The following is a 20,087-nucleotide window of genomic DNA, read 5'->3' as shown; positions in this document are numbered from 1 at the left end:
TCCTCTAGATATTACTTGAATATCGTTTTTGCTATTTTAAAGTCATTATAGTACATCTTCTGTTGGTCATTATCCCTGCAAAATAGCAATAGATAACTATGTAATGATTTCAAAAATCTGAATCTATCACTTAAAGATTACGTAATAATTATCTCCTTTTAAAGTTTTATCTCCTAGTTTTTATGCATTCACTCACTGTTTCATTTTTAACCAAAGGAGGGACAGTTTTTCAGATAACAAGACTGGGTTATTTCTGATGTGGACTTTATTGAACTGAAAGAGAAACAATTTTGAAAGCCCCTTCACCCCCTCCTGTTCATAGTTGTTTCTGGTGAAGTAAGAGCCAAATTCTCTTGAAAGATTATAAAGAATTGATGACTCAAATGCTTCAACCACTATTTATCCTTCAACGCTTAAGTTTTTGAACCATTTTAACACTCAGCACAAGACTGTACTGAAAATGGCCCAGAAGATATCAGTGGACTTTAGGTACGGGCGTGAGAAAGCAATCTGCTATTTCTCCTACTTAGTCTTCTCTTCGTCTACACATTGAGCAAATGGTAAGGTCTTAGAAGTCTCTTGAGACAGGTATTATACATATTCATAGAGCCCAAGTTGTGTGGGGAGGCTCAAAGAGGCAGAATTTCTAATTGGTCCTTGGCCTTTGTACAAGTTGTTTCTCTATAAACATTAACAAATATTCTTTGGGTCTTGAATATTCTCTGAAATCTGAGACCTTGCTTTTTTCTGAGTACCTTTGTTTTTTCTCTCTCCTATTTAAGTCTTTGCAAGTGTTTTTCTTTTCTTGTATTATCAATTATGATTATCTTAAAAACCCTACTAAGATAGTACGATATACTAATTCATAACAAAAATAACCCTTTTACTATGACTTCTGATTAACTTGAAAATATAGCAGGTTTAAAGGAAATACAGCAGAGACACATAATCATAGTCCCACAATATTTACATTTTACCACTAATAGAGCTATGCTTTGGTAAATATTATTAACTTACCCAGGCAAATTGGAGTGCATTATTTAAAAACTGGTATATTTTCCACCTCCTGAAACACTCACTGATTTCAGTATACCTAACCATAAAGCATCTCATTCTTATCGTTTTATGGTAGAAAGGCAAGGATGAAGTAGCCAGTATCCTGATCTTATTGCTGAGTAAACCAAGCTCAGGGTATTAAGAGAATTGCTAAAGATTGTCTAATAATTAATTGCAGAATCAGAACAAGAAACCAGATCTTTTGACACATAGCCTATGTTATTTCTCTTTATTTTTTGTTAGATGGAATATTTCAACACATTTGCTTTATGAGCATATGAATTTAATAATGAAATATACAATCTGATTTTATAATTAGAAATCCAACACATAACGCCTTCAAATGAACATAACCCAGTGGAGAAAAACTAGACTAAAAATATCCATTAAAAAAAAAGATTACAAAAGATAGAAATACAAAAAGTAATTAACTTGGGGACCTCATGTGGGCATTTTTTTAAAAAAAATAACTTTTTTATTTTTCAATTACAGTTGCCATTTAATATTATATTAGTTTCACGTATACAACATAGTGACTAGACATTCATATAACTAATGAAGTGATTACCCCAATAAATCTAGTACCATCTGACACCATACATAGTTGGTGTATATATAATAATTTCAAGTTGATTTTTTTGTATAGTGTGGGTGAGGTGTTATTTTAGCTTTAGATTGCATGAGAAAAGTACTTTTCCTTTATATTTGAAATTTTTTTTTGATACAAATGTATAATTTTTCCAGCACCATTTTGAGATATCACTATTTTATACCAGTTGAATTACTTCAGTGTTTTTGTCAGAAATCAAATGACCAATTAATCATATGTATGCATCTAATTGTGGACTCTCTATTCTAATACTTGGAACTACATATCTCTATTGTTATTTGTTTTTTATTTGTCCTATCTAAACTGTTCCTTTTCTCTCCATTTTGGTTTTCTTTTGGATTAACTCAGAATTTTTCGGTATTGCATTTTTTCTGTTTCCTTGTTAATTTTCTGTCTGGAAGATCTGCTCAGTGGTGTCCTGGGATATTCATGATTGTGTTACTGTCGATCTCTGCCTTTATGTCAGTCAATATTTGTTTTATATATTTAGGTGCTCCTATGTTGGGTGCATAGATGTTAACTAGGGTTATGTCCTCTTGTTAGATTGATCCCTTTATCATTCATTATGTAATGTCTTTCTTTGTCTCCTATTATAGTCTTCGTTTTAAAGTCTATCTTGTCCAATGTAAGTATTGCTATCCCAGCTTTTTCCTTATTTCCATTTGCATGAAATATCTTTTTCTATCCCTTTACTTTCAGTCTATGTGTGCCTTTCCACCTGAGCTGGGCTCTTGTAGGCAGCATATGCATGGTGTCTTGTTTTCTTATCCACTTAGCTACCCTATGTCTTTTGATTGGGTCATTTAATACATTTACATTTAAAGTGATTATTGAATAGGCAATAACATAGTTATTGCCATTTTATTATTAATATTTTTTAATCTTCATTTTTTTTTTTTTTTCTTCTGCCTAAAGAAATTCTTTTAACATTTCTTGTAATGTTGGCTTGGTGGTAATGCATTCCGTTAGCTTTTTTTTTGTCTGGGAAGCTCCTTATCTCTCCTTCAATTTTAAATGATAGCCTTGCTGGGTAGAGTAGTTTTGGTTTTAGGCCCTGGTTTTTCATCACTTTCAATATTTCCTGCCACTCCCTGATGGCCTGCAAAGTTTCTGTTGAGAAATCAGCTGACAATTTTATGGGAGCTCCCTTGTAAGTAACAAGTTGTCTTTCTCTTGCTGCTTAAGGATTCTCTCTCTGTCTTCAACTATTGCCACTTTAATTATAATGTGTCTTGGTGTGGGCCTGTTTGGGTACATATTCTTTGGGACTTTCTGCACTTCCTGGTCTTGTATGTTTATTTCCTTCGACAGATTAGTAAAGTTTTCATTCATTGTTTTTTCAAATAGGTTCTCAATCCCTTGTTTTCTCTCTTCTCCTTCTGGTACCCCTATGTTGGTACCCTTGATGTTGTCCCAGAGGTGTTTTAAACTATCCTCTTTTTTAAAATGCTTTTTTCTTTTTGCTGTTCCAATTGGTTGTTTTCTGCTAATTTGTCTTCTAAATCACTGATTTATTCCTCTGCTTCATCTAGTCTGCAGGTGATTCCTTCTAGTACGTTCCTCATTTTCGTTATTGTATTTTTCATTTCTGACTGATTCTTTTTCATGTTTCCTGTCTCCATTTTTGTGTTTCCTATATTTTTGCTAAAATTCTCACTAAGTTCCTTGAGCATCCTTATAATCATTATTTTGAACTCTGTATCTGGTAGGTGCTTGTCTCCATTTTGTTTAGTTGTTTTTCTGGAGTTTTTTCCTGTTCTTTAATTTGGGATGTATTTCTTTGTTTCCCAATTTTGTCTGCCTCTCTGTGTTTGTTTCTATGTATTAGGTAGATCTGTTACCTCTCCAAATCTTGGCCAGGAAGCCTTATGTAGTAGGTACATTGTGGGCCCCAATGACACAGTCTCCCTGGTCACCTGCACTGGGTGCTCCAGGAACACACACAGATGTTGTGGGGAGCCCTCTTCCTAGCCCTAGTACTTAGGGCTTGGGGGTCCCTTACTCCTCCTGGGAGGGGATCTTTGAGACCAAGATATCCCTCCTGATTCTCAACTGCCATTTGCAAGTGTGGGGCCACTCATTCTGCATCTTTGCCCTTCCTACCAGTCTTGATGTGGCTTCTCCTTTACATACTTAGTTATAAAACTTCTGTTCAATTAGACATCAGATGGTTCTCCAGGTCGATTGCTCTGTAATTTAGCTGTAATTTTAACATGGTCATGGGAGTAGGCAAGCACAGAGTTTATCTCCTCCACCTTCTTGGATCCTGCTCTGCTTTTTGTTTTTAGCCTTTCCTTTTTGTGCTTTAGTTTGGATACTTTCTATTGTATCTTCGAGTTCAGTGATCTTCTCTTCTGTAATGTTTATCCTTCCTTGAATTTTTATTCCAGGTATTTTTAATTTGCAGCAATTCCATTTAGTTCCTTTTTATTTTTGTATATTTGTCTCATTTTTAAATCCTTGTACATATATGTATGAAGTCTGTTTTAAATCCTTGTTTGCTCATTTCATCATCTGTCATTTTGGAGCATGTTTCTATTATTGTTTTTCCTCTCTTTATAGATAACAGTTTTTTGTTTTTTGTATGTCTAGTAATTTTTGATTGGATGGATGTCCGAGGTTATGAATGTTATGTTGTTGCATATGTAGATTTTGTTTTCATCCTTTACAGATTTTGTTTTCACTAATAATTGTGTTACTTGTAGATTTTCTAATGTTGAACCAGCCTTGAATACCTTTGAAAAATCCCACTTTGTTATGATGTATAATACTTTTTATACAATTTTAGGTTCAGTTTTCTAATGTTTTGTTTTGAATTTTGCATCTATGTTGATGAATCATATTAATCTGTAGTTTTCTTTTCTCATAATATCTTTGTCTGGTTTTGGTATTCAAGTAATGCTGGCATCAGAATGAATTAGGAAATAGTCCATTTCTTTCTGTATTCTGAAAGAGACTGAAAAGAAATGGTATAATTTATTCTTTAAATGTTTGGTAGAATTCACCAATGAACCCATCAGGGCTAGGTGTTTTCTGTTTTGGAAGGTTATTAATTACTGATTCACTTTCTTTACTAGATATATAGGCCTATTCAGACTATTTCTTCTTGTGTGAGTTTTGACAGATTGTTCCTTTTTAGGAATTGGTCCATTTAATCTAGGATATCTAATTTGTGGACATAGAGTTTTATTTTTATAGTATTCCTTTGTTACCCTTTTAATGTCCATGGATCTGTAGTGATGTTCCCTCTTTAATTTCTGATATTAGTAGATTGTATACTCTCTTTTTTCTCAGTTAGCCTGACTAGAGGCTTATTGATTTTATTGATCTTTTCAAAGAACCAGCTTTTAGTTTCATTGATTTTTTTCTATTGATTTCCTCTTTTAAGTTTCATTGATTTTTGCTCTAATTCTTACTATTTTTATCTTAGTTTGGATTTAATTTCTTATTTTTCTAGTTTCCTAAGGTGGCAGCTTAGATTGTTTAGATTTTAGATCTTTCTTCTTTTCTAGTATTTGCATGAAATGCTATAAATTTCCCTCTGAGGACTTCCTTTGCTGCAACCCACAAATATTGATGAGTTGTGTTTTCATTTTCATTTAGTTCAAAATATTTTTAAATTTCCCTAGAGATTTCTACTTTTACCCATTTGTTATCTGTCTAAAAGTGTGTCTTTCAATAACCACGCTTTGGGATTTTCCAGTTATCTTTCTGTTATTGATTTCTAGTGTACTTTCTTTGTGGTCAGAGTAGATATTGTGTGATTTCCATTCTTTTCCAATTGAGGTGTGTTTTATGGCCCAGAATGTGGTTTAGCTTAGTGAATGTTCAATGTAAGCTTGAGAAGAATATGTATTCTGCTCTTGTTAGGTGAAGTTATCTATAGATGTCAATTATATCCAGTTGATTGCTGGTGTGGTTGAGTTCAACTATGTCCTTACTGATTTTCTACTTGCTGGATCTTTGTCTAATAGAGGAGTGCTAAAGTCTCCAACTATGGTCGTAGAATTCATCTGTTTTTCCTTGCTGTTCTATCAGTTTTTGCCTCACATAGTTTGACACTGTTGTTAGGTACATACATGTTAAGAATTGTTATGTCTTCTTGGAAAAATGGCCCCATTTATCTTTATGTAATACCTTTTTTTATCCCTAATAACTTTCCTTGCTTTCAAGTCTGTTTATCTGAAATTAATATAGCTACTTCCACTTTCTTTTGATTTGTGTTAGCATGAAATACCTTTTTCCATCAATTTATTTATAATTTATATGTGTCTTTATATTTAAAGTGGGTTTGCTTGTAGACAAATTGTCTGTTCAAATTGTTTTTTGGTCCACATTGATCAATCTCTGTCTTTTTTTTTTATAAAGGTATTTATTTATTTATTTTTAAACTTTTATTTATTTTTTTAAGTGTATTTTTCCAGGACCCATCAGCTCCAAGTCAAGTAGTTGTCACAATCTAGTTGTGGAGGGCGCAGCTCACACTGGCCCATGCGGGGATCAAACCCGCAACCTGGTGTTACGAGCATCACGCTCTAACCAACTGAGCTAACCAGCCGCCCCAATCTCTTTCTTTTAATTTGTGCTTTTAGTTCATTGATGCTCAAAGTGATTATTTATATAGTTGGATTAATATCTACCACATTTGTTATTGTTTTCTATTTGTTGCCCTTGTTTTTTGTTCCTGTTTTTGGCTTCCATTCTTTTTCTGCCTTTGTTGGTTTAAATGGAGCATTTTATGTGATTCTGTTTTCTCTCTTTTCTTAGCATATCAGTTACACTTCTTTTTTTTTTTACTTGTTTAAGTGATTACTCTAGAGTTTGCAACATATATAGAGAGAGCTTGAAACTAATCCAGGTCCACTTTCAAAGAACACTATAACACTCATAGGTTGTGTGAATACCTTATAATAGCAAAATAATCCTAATTCTTTCCTCCTATTCCTTGTATAATTGCTATCATTCATTTTACTTATATATGAATATTCATAAGTATGTATGTGTGCATATATGAGTATATTTAAGCTATATAAGTGAATATACAAGCTATAACAAGTGAATACAATGTTGATATTTTGAAGAAACTTATCTGTTAGATCAATTACAAGTAAGAAAAATAAGATTTTTTAATTTTACCTTCATTTATTTCTTCTTCAGTGCTCTTCTTTACTTTATGCAGATCTGAGTTTCTAACCTATATTATTTTCTCTTTCAATAACTTCTTTTAACATTTCTTACAAGGCAAGTCTACTGACAACAAATCCCCTCAATTTTTGTCTGAGAAAGTCTTTATTCTCCTTTACTTTTGAAGCAATATTTTGCAGGGTATAGAATTCTAGAATTTTTTTTTTTCTCTCAATACTTTAAATATTTCACTTCATTCTCTTTTTCTAGCATGGTTGCTGAGAAGTCAGATGCAATTCTTATCTTCGTTCTTCTAAAGGAAAAGTGTCTGTTTCTGTATGGCTTCTTTTACAACTTGTTTTTTAATCTTTGATTTTCTATAATTTGAATACAATATGGTTAGGTATAGTCTTTTTAAAAAAGTATTTATTCTGCTTGGTATCCTCTGTGCTTCCTGGATCTATGGTTTGTGTTTGACATTAATTTGGGGAAAATTCTCAGTCACTGTTGTTTTAAGTATTTCTTCTGTTTCTTTCTGCCTTTCTTCTCCTGTATTCCCATTATATGTTATACTTTTTGTAGTTTTTCCCCAGTTCTTAGATATTCTGTTCCTTGTTTGTTTGTTTGTTTGTTGTCTTTGTTCTCCAGTTTTGGCGGTTCTATTAAGATATGCTCAAGTTCAGAGATTCTTTTCTGAGCCATGTCCAATTTACTAATAAGCCCATGAAAGGCTTTCTTCATTTTTGTTGCAATGCTTTTGATCTCTATTATTTCATTTTAGCTCTTTGTTTGGCCTTCTCTCTCTCTGCTTACGTTGCCAATTTGTTCTTACATGCTGTCTATTTTATCCATTAGAGCATTTAGTATATTAATCATAGCTGTTTTAAATTCCTGGTCTTATAATTCTAACATCTTTCCTATGTCTGTTTCTGATGCTTGCTCTGTCTTTTCAAATTTTGTTATTTGCCTTTTAGTATGTTTTGCAACTTTTTTTTTGAAAGCTGGACATGATGTACTGGGTAAAAGGAACTGCTCTATATAGGCTTTTAGTAATGTGGTGGAGAGCCGTGGGGGAGGGGACTCTATCTATAGTCCTGTCATTAGGTCTCAGTTTTTTAGTGAGCCTGTGCCTCTGGATGGTGTACTTCACAAACGTTTCTTAGTTTTATTCTCCCCCATTAGGTAGGAGAAAATGGCTAGAGTGGACTTGAGTTTGATATTTCCCTTCACCCAGGTCAGTTAGGCCCTGATAAGCCAGTGGGTTAGGCTCTGTTTAATAGTTTCTTTTGAGGGCAGACGTTAAGAAAACAGAGTGCTCTGGCCTATTTCAAAATGTTTCTTTCCCCCTCTCCTTGCTGAAAGCACTAGTGGTTTATTCTCTGATATATACTGTGGGAAGCTAGTCGAGTTCCTGGAGGTAAAACTCACAAAAGTATGTCAGCCCCCTCATAACAGGATCTTTCCAGAATTTTAACTCTCAGACTTGTGTGCACTCAGCCTCCAGCAATTCACCAATTACAGTTCAGGTTTTTCTACCTTGGCACTGTTACCTGTGGTAATTTCTGCTTGTGAGTCTGTTCCACAAAGCTGTGACTCCCTGTATTTCCCTATTTGTATCTCCAGTTTGCCTTGGGTCTTCACTTCTCTTAAAGATTCAAGAAGTGTTATTTTTTTTCATCTGCTCAGTTTTTTATTTGTTGTTAGGGCAGAGTGGTAACTTCCAGGCTCTTTATATGCAGAGTCAGAAGTGAGAAGTTCTTGCCACTTACTCCCTTTTCTCTCATCTCTCTTTTCTCATTTTTCCTTTTCTTTCTTTATCTGTATCTTGACCCTACCATGGATGTCTGTGGCTATTGCTTAATCCTCTCTATAGTATCTATTGCTCAAGAAGTTTCAGAATCCTGTATCAAGAGAATACTGGGCAGCCCTACACTATAACAGTGTAATTCTTACAGAAAACTCTTATCTTAGGTAATAATAATAGCAAATACATACATAGTGCCTGTTATGTGCCAATTATTATATACAAATTAATTCATATAAATTTTAAATAATTCTTTGAGATAGATCTATTATTTTCTCTATCATCTTCAAACCTTGATTTTATTTTAAAAGGAATAAGTATACCTTTTTAACAAAAGGAAATAGGGGAATTTTGGCTTTCTAGAATTTTTAGATACCCGAGATGATTTAATCCATGACTCCAAAGAGTTGAACTAAAATGAATATTATTTATTGATACAGGAAGAAAGCTTCTTTATGCCTTTCAGTGAATTAAAGTCTTGAAACATCATTTAAAAGATAAACAGCTATGTCTTTCACCATGCCCACAAATACGACAACTTACCCGATGATTGTGCCATGTTAAAAAATTAAACTCTATATTTGATATTTCCAAGATCCTCTTCACCATGGTCATTTTAATAATGGTTTGAGTAATTTGAGAAATATCACCTCAAAATCAGAGGTTGAAAAAAGCATATAGGTGTTTTTCTGTATTGATTCAAGTGATGGTCGCAGGAATTTCCAGTTCTATTTCAAAAATTTGTATTACACTTATAATACAAATAACATATATTCATGGTGGTAATATATATAATCAGAAAGAATGAAGAAATGCAGGAATAGAGGGAGAGAGCGAGGGAAGGAAAGAAGAAAAAGTAAAAGAAGAAGTAAAGGAAGAGGAAAATCACCATTGACATTGTAGAATATATTTTTAATTCTTTTATAGGTGTATGCAGATATGCATTTTTAAGTAAAAATAGCATGTCATACTCTTTCTAACCTGCTTTTATTTTTATACTAAACCATGTATGGTTGTATCATATAGATGGATTCACTTTTGCTAATTAAACAAATCACCAATTACCGGACATTTAGATTATTTCCAATTTTTCTTTATAATTTTTATATAATCATAATTTTTTAGGATAAAGCCCTAGAGAAGGAATAAGTTAACAGGTAAGTAAAATGTTAGAGCTTTTGATATTATTGCCAACTTGTCATCTAAGAATGTCACACAATTTATATTTCCACCAGTAATGTTCCAAACTACCAGTAAATGTTGTTAATCACTATGATTTTAATTTTGATTCCCTTTATTACCAAGAAGAAAAAGCTTTTTTTCTTTTCAAATCTTTATGAACTACTTATCAATTATATGATTTCTAGGTTAAAAGCAGCTCTCCTTTCCTCTAGCTTTAAACTAGATCATTGAAACTCTGAATTCCCAATTGAACAAGGCACAAAATATTGCCAGATTCTGCTAAATGTAATATGCTGTCTGATTTTAAAGTGTCAACATGCATGGAGTCTGAGCAAGATGTCATCCAGTGCTTGAGATTGGCACTGACCAATGCTGTGAAGGACATTGTACAGCAGGTAGTATCCGTGATGAACTCTGGGAGAAACTGTGAGACAAACCTAAACAAGCACAGTGTTCCTGAACATTTGCGTGACAGCATTCCTAAAGAATGGAATTATATTCCGAAAGAAACCAAAAAGAAAGAATCCAGCAAAGGTATATTTGTTTGTTTGTTTTTTGTAAGAACATATCCCTGAAGAAACAATATTCTAGGATATGAGATTAAATAAAATTCTAAAAATGATAATATTTGTAAACCCTATTAGTCTTATTTTTACCATGTATATTTGGGACCCATAATTTTCTTTACTGTGAGTCACATGATCAAGGAAACTAGAAGTGAAAATGACTCAAATGGTCATTTTCTTTATTTAACTACCAATTGAGAATTTTCTGTGACATTTTGTGTTCATGTTAGTATTCACAAATTAGTTACATGATTTCGACTAATTTCCTCTAAATCTATTGAGTAATCTAACATTCACACTCTCAAGAAGATTGCTGTGATACTCAGTTTAATTATTCTTTCTTTGACTTTCCTGCCCTGAAACCATTAATTATTACTTTCTATTCTCTTGTTAACACACCTACATGTGTAGCTATTAGGTCAAAAATAGCATCCTATTTAGTAACTACATATTTTTCTGACAGGGTATTTTCCCCAAATACTTGTGATCCTGAATTCAGTGCATTGTTCTTATTCAGTGCATCTACTACATGTATTTAAGAACCATCAGTAATCTATGTTATTCATTTATTTTATTAATCAAGTCTTTTCTTCTTAAATGATTTCTTCCTATCTAGATAGTTTTACTTTCCAGTAAACTCACAAGATTCCTTTGTTTATTATATGTCTATCTGTAGTCGTGAATCTTCTTTAGGATTTTTAAAATAAAACTTTTCCCTTTGATATTCACCTTTAAAGAATAGTTTTTCACCAATTCTAAGGAAATTGTCAACAGTAAAATGCTCCAGTTGAACCCACTAAAATTAACTGACGGGACTAGCCTTTCTTTCATTCTTCTCCGTGAAGATCCTAAATAATGTGGCTCTTATCCAGTGACCTTATATTACAAACTCAAATCAGTTATCTATCGGTGACCTTTTGTAGTAATGCTTTCATTCTGTCCAAGCCCCATTAAACTGCCTTTGAATCTAGTAAGGCCATTTAATTGAAATTGGAAAATGTCAGCTTTTCATTACTAAAGTTCTTCCTTGTCTGAATGTTCCCATCTTTCCTTCATTCTAGCTTTTGGATATTTTGGATATTTCATAGATTTTGAGCAATTCAGAAAGCATGAGCTATAGTTAACATATCATGTCATATGATATTTTGCCTGTGGCTTTCAAGTCGTTCTATTCAGGAATAATTTTGCTTTCTAAAAGCATTTTGGAATTCTTCCATAACATTTCAAAGAGCCTCTGATTTCAAAAAACACTTACTTTGTAGATATCAGTTCTTATGGTTTTCCTTACTAAATAATATTCTTCATAAAAGTGAGGGTTGCTAGATGGGCGGGAGGGGTGGGGGATGGGGGGAGGGTGAGGGGATTGGAGGGCAGTCGGTGACCACAGGATGGCCATGGGGTTTGAAAATTAATCTGGGGAACGTAATTTGGTGGTTACCAGAGCGTAAGGGGGTTGGGGGGTGGGGGATGAGGGTGAGGGGGATCAAATGTATGGTGATGGAAGGGGAGCTGACTCTGGGTGGTGAACACACAGTGTGACTTATGGATGATGTGATACAGAATTGCACATCTGAAATCTATGTAATTCTACTAACAATTGTCACCCCAATAAATTAAAAATAAATTTAAAAAAAAAAAGTATCGCTTAAGAGTAGAAGTACAATACTTCTTCAAGACAGCCATGATGGGGTGACAAAACACATAAATCTATAAAATAAGGTAGTAGAGAAGAGTGACTTTATAAAGCATTTTGTGCATTCCAAGTGGATATGACAATAGGAGAATACCATTATTTTTCATTTCTGCCCTCTTTTAGACAGTGGTCAACCTTCATTGTCACTACACTATACAATAAATATATTTACATGCCAGACATTAAGTCATTTATTCATTCAATAGATATTTCCTAAGTGAATTACTACTACCTACCAGGCACTGGGGTTGAGGCCAGAGATAAACTGTAAATAAGGTATCTCCTCTTGGTGCTAGAAGACTAGTATAACTGCAGATGGGTACAAAGACCTCAGGAGATGTACAAGACAAATTTTTGGGTGTGAAGAAAGAAAGAAATTAAACTTTTTGAAACCTCATATGGAGATTGTCACTGGTCTTCTCCCTTAGTCTGTGAGGCCAATTGTGTGTTGGGGACAATATTGTCGGGTAGGGAATGGGGAGGGTAACCTCACTCTTTCGTTAGCTTTTAGCATTCAGTAATGAATTAAGGTTGTGTTTGTATTTTAGAATCTAAATTTAACATAATTAATCTTCACAAAGAACACAAGTGGCTTTAGCATATTCCTGTAAATCAACAATCAGCTACAGTTTAAAATATGCTGGGAAGGCAAGGAAGAGCAAACAGGACAAACTGAAAAAGCTCACACTTTATTCTTAACAGGAGCTCTTGCTCAGCCATATTATAAGGAAAAACAATAATAATCTGATCAGATTTGGCAAAAGAAAGGAAGAAAAAAAGAAAAGAGAGAGGGAAGGGGGGGGGAGAGAGAGAGAGAGAGAGAGAGAGAGAGAGAGAGAGAGAGAGAGAGAAAGAAAGAAAGAAAGGAAATGTTTGGGAAAACCATTTAAAATATGGCTTCCAATACATTATTGTAAAATAAGAATCCCTCCTAAGTGAGTATTGATCCTTGAGATATTAGCTGAAGATAGTTTGAAGTCATCTTGATTAGCAAAAGATTTCAACAATAAACATTTAAAACATGAAGACAAACCTCTGTAATTGTTTCCAGTAACATTTTAAGTCAAGTGTATGTAATAAAGTACTTTGCAAAATTTGTCAAAACAGTGATAAGTGTTCAAGAGGTATTTTTTCTTTTTGAGGATTCTAACTTATTAAAAGACAAGTAATCACTAGCTTAAGGGAACATTTATTCTTCCTGACACAGTGAAAATGACAGAACATAGAAAACACTAAAGTAACAAACTAAAATGCATTTCATTTCTTTGTCAGTAAATACTGTTACATAGAAAACATTGAAGATTTAAAGAAATAAATATTACAATAAATTATACAATGTAGGAGATTTACCGAAGAGTTGAATGGAAAGTTCAGATGTTTCTGATATAGCTCAGCCTAGGTACTTGCTCCTTATTTCAAAGATCAAATACACAAAGAACTAGTTGTATTGTTTCTTTGACAATAATTAAATGAAAGATATACTAGAGAATATATTTTCTTAGCAGTAAATTACTTTTTAAATAAGAAGAATGCTTTATGGGAAAATTGGCGGAGTAATTACTTTATCTGAAACTGGATTCTGGAGAGGAAACAGGTAATACCACAAGGGAAATGTATTCATGGCACATTCACATGCAGATTGTTGAGAAAGAAATTGAAGGCAAAAATACACAGAGTGCTATCGGAAGTCATTCAGGTACTTTATTTTATAAAAACCAGAAATGTTAGTTTTATAAAAACCAATACCTCCTATAAAACTATCATAATTAAGAACTTAGAAATATTTTCTAACATGATTTAAAATATTCCAAAGAGTTTAAGTGATTCTTGAACATTTTTCTGAAAAATACAAAAACAAAATATTTTTCAATTTTTTTACAAGAATAACTAATTGACATCATGAATGTTGAATAATTATTAGTCAAATTTCAACAACAACCTTTGCCTATGTGGTGGCTGAAATAAAAAAAAAAAAACAAGTGCCATGATTTTGCAAGCACAGTTATTGACACACTCCTTGCACGTGGATCTATGTATATTTACCTAGTGGCTTTTCCCCTAAGACAGCTATTAAAACCACATATGGAAACAAACTGAACTTAAAATCTGACCTTTGAAACACTGTTTCACCAAGTGTTAAGGCCAGATTTTAAAAATAATAAAGCATATTAAATCATGTTATCCCTACTCAATAAATTATTATTGACATTTCATACCATTAATACAAAGAATTTTAAATGATTTTAAGACATTATTTTGTCTTTACCTCATTCGTTGTAAATTTCCCTTTTGCATGTTTAATAATCCACAACATATATTATTACATCCAGGAGTACATGCATGGAAAGGAAGAAATGATAAATACATAAATATACATACCACATTGTATTTATTCTAAGACTTGCATTTTTTCACACTTTATCAGCTTAATTTGCTTTTTCTATATTTTAAGTCTCATCTAAACATATTCATTTGAATAAAAAGAAAATATTTATCAGGGAACTATTTTTTTTTATCAATTACCAAACTAAATGCTTTCACATTTATTATTTCATTTAATACAGCAGTCTTATGAAATCACTCAGATATATGTTGAATGCAGTTTACAAACTTATAAAGATTGCTCTAGTTAATTTTTTTTAATGATTCTTAAGTTGTCATGAATTTTTGAGGAGTCACTAGACTAGACATGTTTTTCCAAGGTCTTTGTACTTTTCCAGAGCAGAGTGACTTCTTTAAATGTCACAGATACTTTGAAAAATCTTTCACATTGTTGTATTATTTTTGTTCAGTAAAAAGAGTAAAGATTGTTTTACTGAAGAACTCAAAGCTATGTTCTTTTGATTTCTCACTTAGTTTCAAGGTTCAAATTCATTTATGTATACATAAATACATAGTGGATTAAAACAATTTCTGGCTTTGTGGGATACACAAGCAATGAGACTTTTTTTTCCATACTCTTGAGTCTACTTGTAAAGACAACCCATGAAGACATAAATTACAATATAACATAAACAATAATAGATGATAACACAAAAGGTGATTCAACATGGCACATTATGGACCTAATTACCAAAATAGTCATATGGCTAATATGTTCAAATAAATTCATAGGAGGAGAGGACTTTGAAATAAGAGTTGAAGAATATGGGTGACCCTGAAGAGAGAAGGTATTCCATGTGAAAATGATGAGATATTCAGAAGTCTAAAAGGCAGGTCAAGCCAGTTTATGAGGCCAACAATGAATTTGGTTTTAGTTATACTGAGTTAATGATGACTAGGGGAAAAGAACAGGGAGCTGAAGTTGTAGGATTGCTACCCTGGAGAAAGGCCAAGACTGAAGATTCTGGAATCATCTAGAAAATAATCCTCAGGACACATTTGACAATTCTTGGATGCCACAACTGAGGAGGATGCTCTTGGCATGTAGTGGGTGGAGGCCAGATTCTGCTAAAACATCCAACAATGCTCAGGATAGCTTCTCACAACATAGAATTATCCAACCCAAAATGTCACTAGTGCCAAAGTTGCGAAATTCTGATCTAGACAGAGAAAGAGAGCATCAGTAAATCCTTCAGAGAAATAACACCAAACAAAGGAGAGTATGTAGAATTCTCAGTCAATAGGCCAAAGACATCTTAGCAAATACCCACCTTTAAGAAGTATTAGTAGGAACTAGCATGGGTCACAAGAAGCAAAGAAGAGTAATAGAGATAACTATGAAACAGTTTGTAGACTCATTTATTCAACAAATATTTATTGAACAACTGTTATATATGAGGTACTAAGTGCTGGGGATACAGAGGTGGCTTCATGGAGCTTATATTTTAGTGGAAGGTGACAGACAATGAACAAATAAAGGAGATGATTATTAGGTAATGCTAAGTGCTATAATAAAAGCAATAAAATGGAGTCTCATGATAGGGAGGGACTTGGGCTGGGATAGGAAGGGTGTGAAGTGACTGCTTTAGATGCGATGGTGAGGGGAGGCTGAGGAGATGACATTTGGGCTAGGAACTAAAAGAAGAATTGACAAGAGCTGGAATGATTTTGACATGGCTTCCAGGGAAACAGGAGAAAAGCTTATGGAAGTAAAGACCACAAAGAGGTCCAGCAACAAAGTGCCTTTACATTTGTTAGTTGAGGACATCTGGGCCGTTTAAACCTGCAGTCTTCACAGATAAAAATATAAATTATCATTCGAAATTTTCTAATCTTCATATGTGGGAGAAAAAATAAGTTTCACATTTGGGAAATTTTAGGCAGCACGGTAAGGACCCTAGTAGAGTTCCGTCAGAATATGTCAAGCACTTGCTCTTCTCAACAATTTCCTCCACAAAAGTTAGACATCCCCACACAACACTCCAAACAACACAGTGATGGAACGCAAATGCTAATATTAATCATACCTTTTCTTTCTTTTCTTCCCCAGGCTTCACAAGGCTTGCTGCTCAGGCAGTATCTATTGTAATCAGCAAGTTACCTACGGTGATTGCATGTTTGCCTCCCCCAATTAAATACTTCTTTTTTCTGTCTGAGAGAAAAATGTCAAAAAACTTTGTTGACTTGAGGAAAGCTAGCCTGCTTGTCTGGAACTTGATTGTAATTATACGTCGGATATTTGAGGATGGCAACACTGTGGAACTTTTAACAGGTGCCTCCCTTGACAGATGGAGTAAAGAGAAACTCAGTTTAATCTCTGTGTGTTTGGAAAGCATCATGGGAGAGCAGACAAGTAGCCCTAATCAAATGACCCAAAAGGTCATACAGAGCATTGAGCAGCAAAAACCCAACTGGATTGAATGCCAATTGCTGAAAGCAAGGAAATTGAGCACCGAATGGTAAAGCAGTGTTTTCCTTTCACTAAATTTCACCAAATACATTCACAATAACAAAATCTCCAATAAACAACAACAACAAAATACTGTAAGATAGGCAGCAATGGTCATTTTGGTAACTTCATGGGAACTTTGATAAATGTCGAAATAAGATAAGTATTCCATTAAAAACCAGATTGTTAGACATTCCTTGTCTTATTAAAATTTGAACCCCATTGATACACTGCAACATTATACTTATTTTGTCACCGTCTTAAGGTTTCTGATTAAAAGGGTAGTAGTTAAACCCAGGAGAATTTGGTTTCACTCTTTTCAGTGTGCAAACAGGTATCTAGTGGATAGCCTGGAGCGTTTTGTAAATGGATTGGGCATGGAGATTAAATTAAGAAGGAATTAATGGATATAAAAGGCTTTTTATTGCTTTCTGTGTACCTGATTGTCAAAAAGGTACACATTTTTCATCTGGTAATGTAAGAATCCCAGAGGGCAACTGGGGCATATCACACTCAAGCTATAAACACACCCAGCTGTTTCTTTATGAAAATGTCAGCCTTCTCATAGGTTTGTCACCAAGAGTGAAGTGATTTGTGGTATTGCAGAGATTTTTAAGGTTCCCTGATGAATTTAAATATGTACATAGAGTCCTTCTGTCTTAAAATTAGTCTTCAGTATAGAATTGCATGATATGGATAAAGGAATTATGGTTCATATGGTCTAAGATCACTAGGCCAGTTTTTTATTGTTTATTTTTTTACACCACTCACACACACTGTCCCCCAGTCTTTAAAAATATACTCATGTTGCTAGCAGATACTATTCAAACTTTCTGCCTGAAATGACTATAAATTGTTAATTTTCCTCGTACATGGTAGTGATAAAGAGCTGAGATTTTGGAATCAGGTGGGCAAATACAAATGCTTTGTAAGCGGGCCATCTTGTGCAAGTGATGGAATCTCACAGTCTCATTTTCAGGGATAATGCCAACCTGACAGTTGTTTTGAAAAATTAAATAACATTCATAAAGTTCTTAGAATCAAGCTTAGAAGTAGTAAGCATTTTTTATTTATAAACTGTTAAAATACATTGAACTCACTGGTTAGTATTAGGATAACAAACACTCTTTACTGATTTTTCTTAATCTGTAAGACTTTATATTAATCCAAATGGGGAAGTGTCAGTAATCATGATTTTCCTGGTCTTGTCATACTGATTTCTAGAAATATACTTGTGGGATGTCCTATGGGGAGGAAAAGCAATAGCAGTCAGGCAAGAGTTTAGTAACATTGACAGTGACCTTCGTAATCTTTACATTTGCATTCAATACCAATTTACAGGCTTTAATCCAATGACTAAAAGATTAAGGCCAGATGTCATTATCTCTGACAGTGGTTATAAAAGGGAGAGCAAAAAAGAAGAGTAAAGATAGTGGATCTGATTATAGTCACAAAGTTAAATTTACAATATTGATGGTTTAGGAGCCCTTCTAGCAGTAAGATCAGTTTGAAGTATGTCTCAGTCATACACCTGGGGCTACATACAGTAATTCATAAGTAAAATTGTTTCCTTAAAAGTTGATTTTAGTTTACATTTTTTATAAACAGCACCAACACATCTGGTATCTCATGTGTAGGGAGTTGTCTAGCTAATAATATTTGGCTGATCAGCTATCTGTTGCAACATTCATCCAAAATGAAGAATTGCTGATTTTTAAAAATGTTTTACAGCCCTCAAAGATTCTGAATATATATTATGTAATTATGTACTTAGCACAATGCTATGTCTTTCTCAATTTCTCAAATAACATCAATATTTTAAATCAAGATTTCAAGTTATTTATTACATTTATTTGAAAAAGAGTTAAATTTGGCTTATTAACTTGCTTTAGGTCATTTCTTCTAGGATTTGGGTACTACAGGAATGTTTCTTCTTGACTTTGATTTCAAGTTAATTATCTGATATGCAAGTAAACTTCCACCTCTACATATTTCTCATAAATCGATGATCATGTATTTCATAGATCTATACCATGACGAAAATGTATTTTAAACCATGATGTCTGTATATAGGTGGAGGGTTGTCTTAGCTTCACCATATATAAAGTATGAGAATGTAAGCATTTAAACTAAATAGTTCTTCTGTTAAATAAAAGAAACCTTAATTTTCCATGAAGATTATCTTGGAACTACTAAATATCATTTAGCTAGATTTTTTCACTTGCATCCAGATTTAACTTTGATTTTTACAGAAATTGTGAAAATAACCACAGAGGAAGGGTGGCAGCTGTAAGCATTGCTTGTCTTGCATACCGCCAGAAAGCATTACTATTCATTAAAATAACCTTCACTTTGTAGTAACACTCAAGCTGTAAACAGTCAACTTAGATTCTGGAGAACATACAGCCCAAAAAGTAAAGAAATGTCTGTCTTTGCAAAGTAATTTGTCGAGTTGAAGATTATTGTTTTTCATCATGGTGACCCTGACTTGGCTGGCTGGGTGCATATACAGATTAAGATTAATGCAGTTATTCCTTGGCTAAGGTCTGCCTCTTTCAGGGCACATTCTCCCTAATGACATGATTGATAGGCAGTCCCAAATCCAGAGAGGAACTCATTAATCATAGCATTGACTGAATCCAATCATTTGCTTCACCTGCACAGTGATGGACAGGAAAGGATACAATTCAGGGGCTGACACTGACGCACTCCTTTGTCAGAGGGCCTCAACTTTTTCAATGTCAGCCTCCAAAAAACCTGACAAGAAATTTTGCTTGCAGCTCATATGCAGCTTCAAGATATTTACAAACTTCTTTTATTGAAAGGTTATTTTATTTGTTAATTTCATTATTTACTAATGAAAATCTCTAAGCGTAGGATTTGCCTTGTTTTTTAGCAAGGCTTACATGATCGTAAAGTTCTTTTTTTTTTTAAGACAGATATTTTGAAGCTACATGTGGAAACAATATAAAAGTTAATGTCCAGCAGCTGGGTATCATTTAGTTCAGTCTTCAGGTCAGCGGCACTGACTCTTAGCAGAACTAATTTTATAATCATGGCAAAATCTCAGTAATGAACTGCAGTATATAGCTGATGACACCACAGTAAATTTCATTTAGTCTGGGAAACAGTTGCAAACCATGCATTTTCTTAAGAATATTTAGATTGCAAGGCTTAACATGATCCTAATAGCAATTGCAATAAGAAAATTAGTGTGAAAT

General features: G+C 33.5%; 1 protein-coding gene and 1 non-coding gene across 2 annotated transcripts in view; one reads left to right on the top strand and one right to left on the bottom strand.

Moving 5' to 3' along the window:
* The window catches only part of KIAA0825 (KIAA0825 ortholog), a 358,672-nt gene that overhangs the window by 152,400 nt on the left and 186,185 nt on the right, over positions 1-20,087 (top strand). Inside the window, exons 16-17 of the mRNA XM_033110775.1 lie at positions 10,086-10,310; positions 16,468-16,876. Coding sequence (XP_032966666.1) covers positions 10,086-10,310; positions 16,468-16,876 — 634 coding nt within the window. The remainder of the gene's footprint in view (positions 1-10,085; positions 10,311-16,467; positions 16,877-20,087) is intronic.
* Positions 6,152-6,224, bottom strand: TRNAT-CGU (transfer RNA threonine (anticodon CGU)). Its single transcript has one exon. It is a non-coding gene; the product is annotated as a tRNA-Thr (tRNA).

The sequence above is a fragment of the Rhinolophus ferrumequinum genome, chromosome 7 (assembly GCF_004115265.2).
Source record: "Rhinolophus ferrumequinum isolate MPI-CBG mRhiFer1 chromosome 7, mRhiFer1_v1.p, whole genome shotgun sequence".
Classification (NCBI taxonomy): Eukaryota; Metazoa; Chordata; class Mammalia; order Chiroptera; family Rhinolophidae; genus Rhinolophus; species Rhinolophus ferrumequinum.
This window is presented reverse-complemented; position numbering and strand designations above follow the sequence as displayed.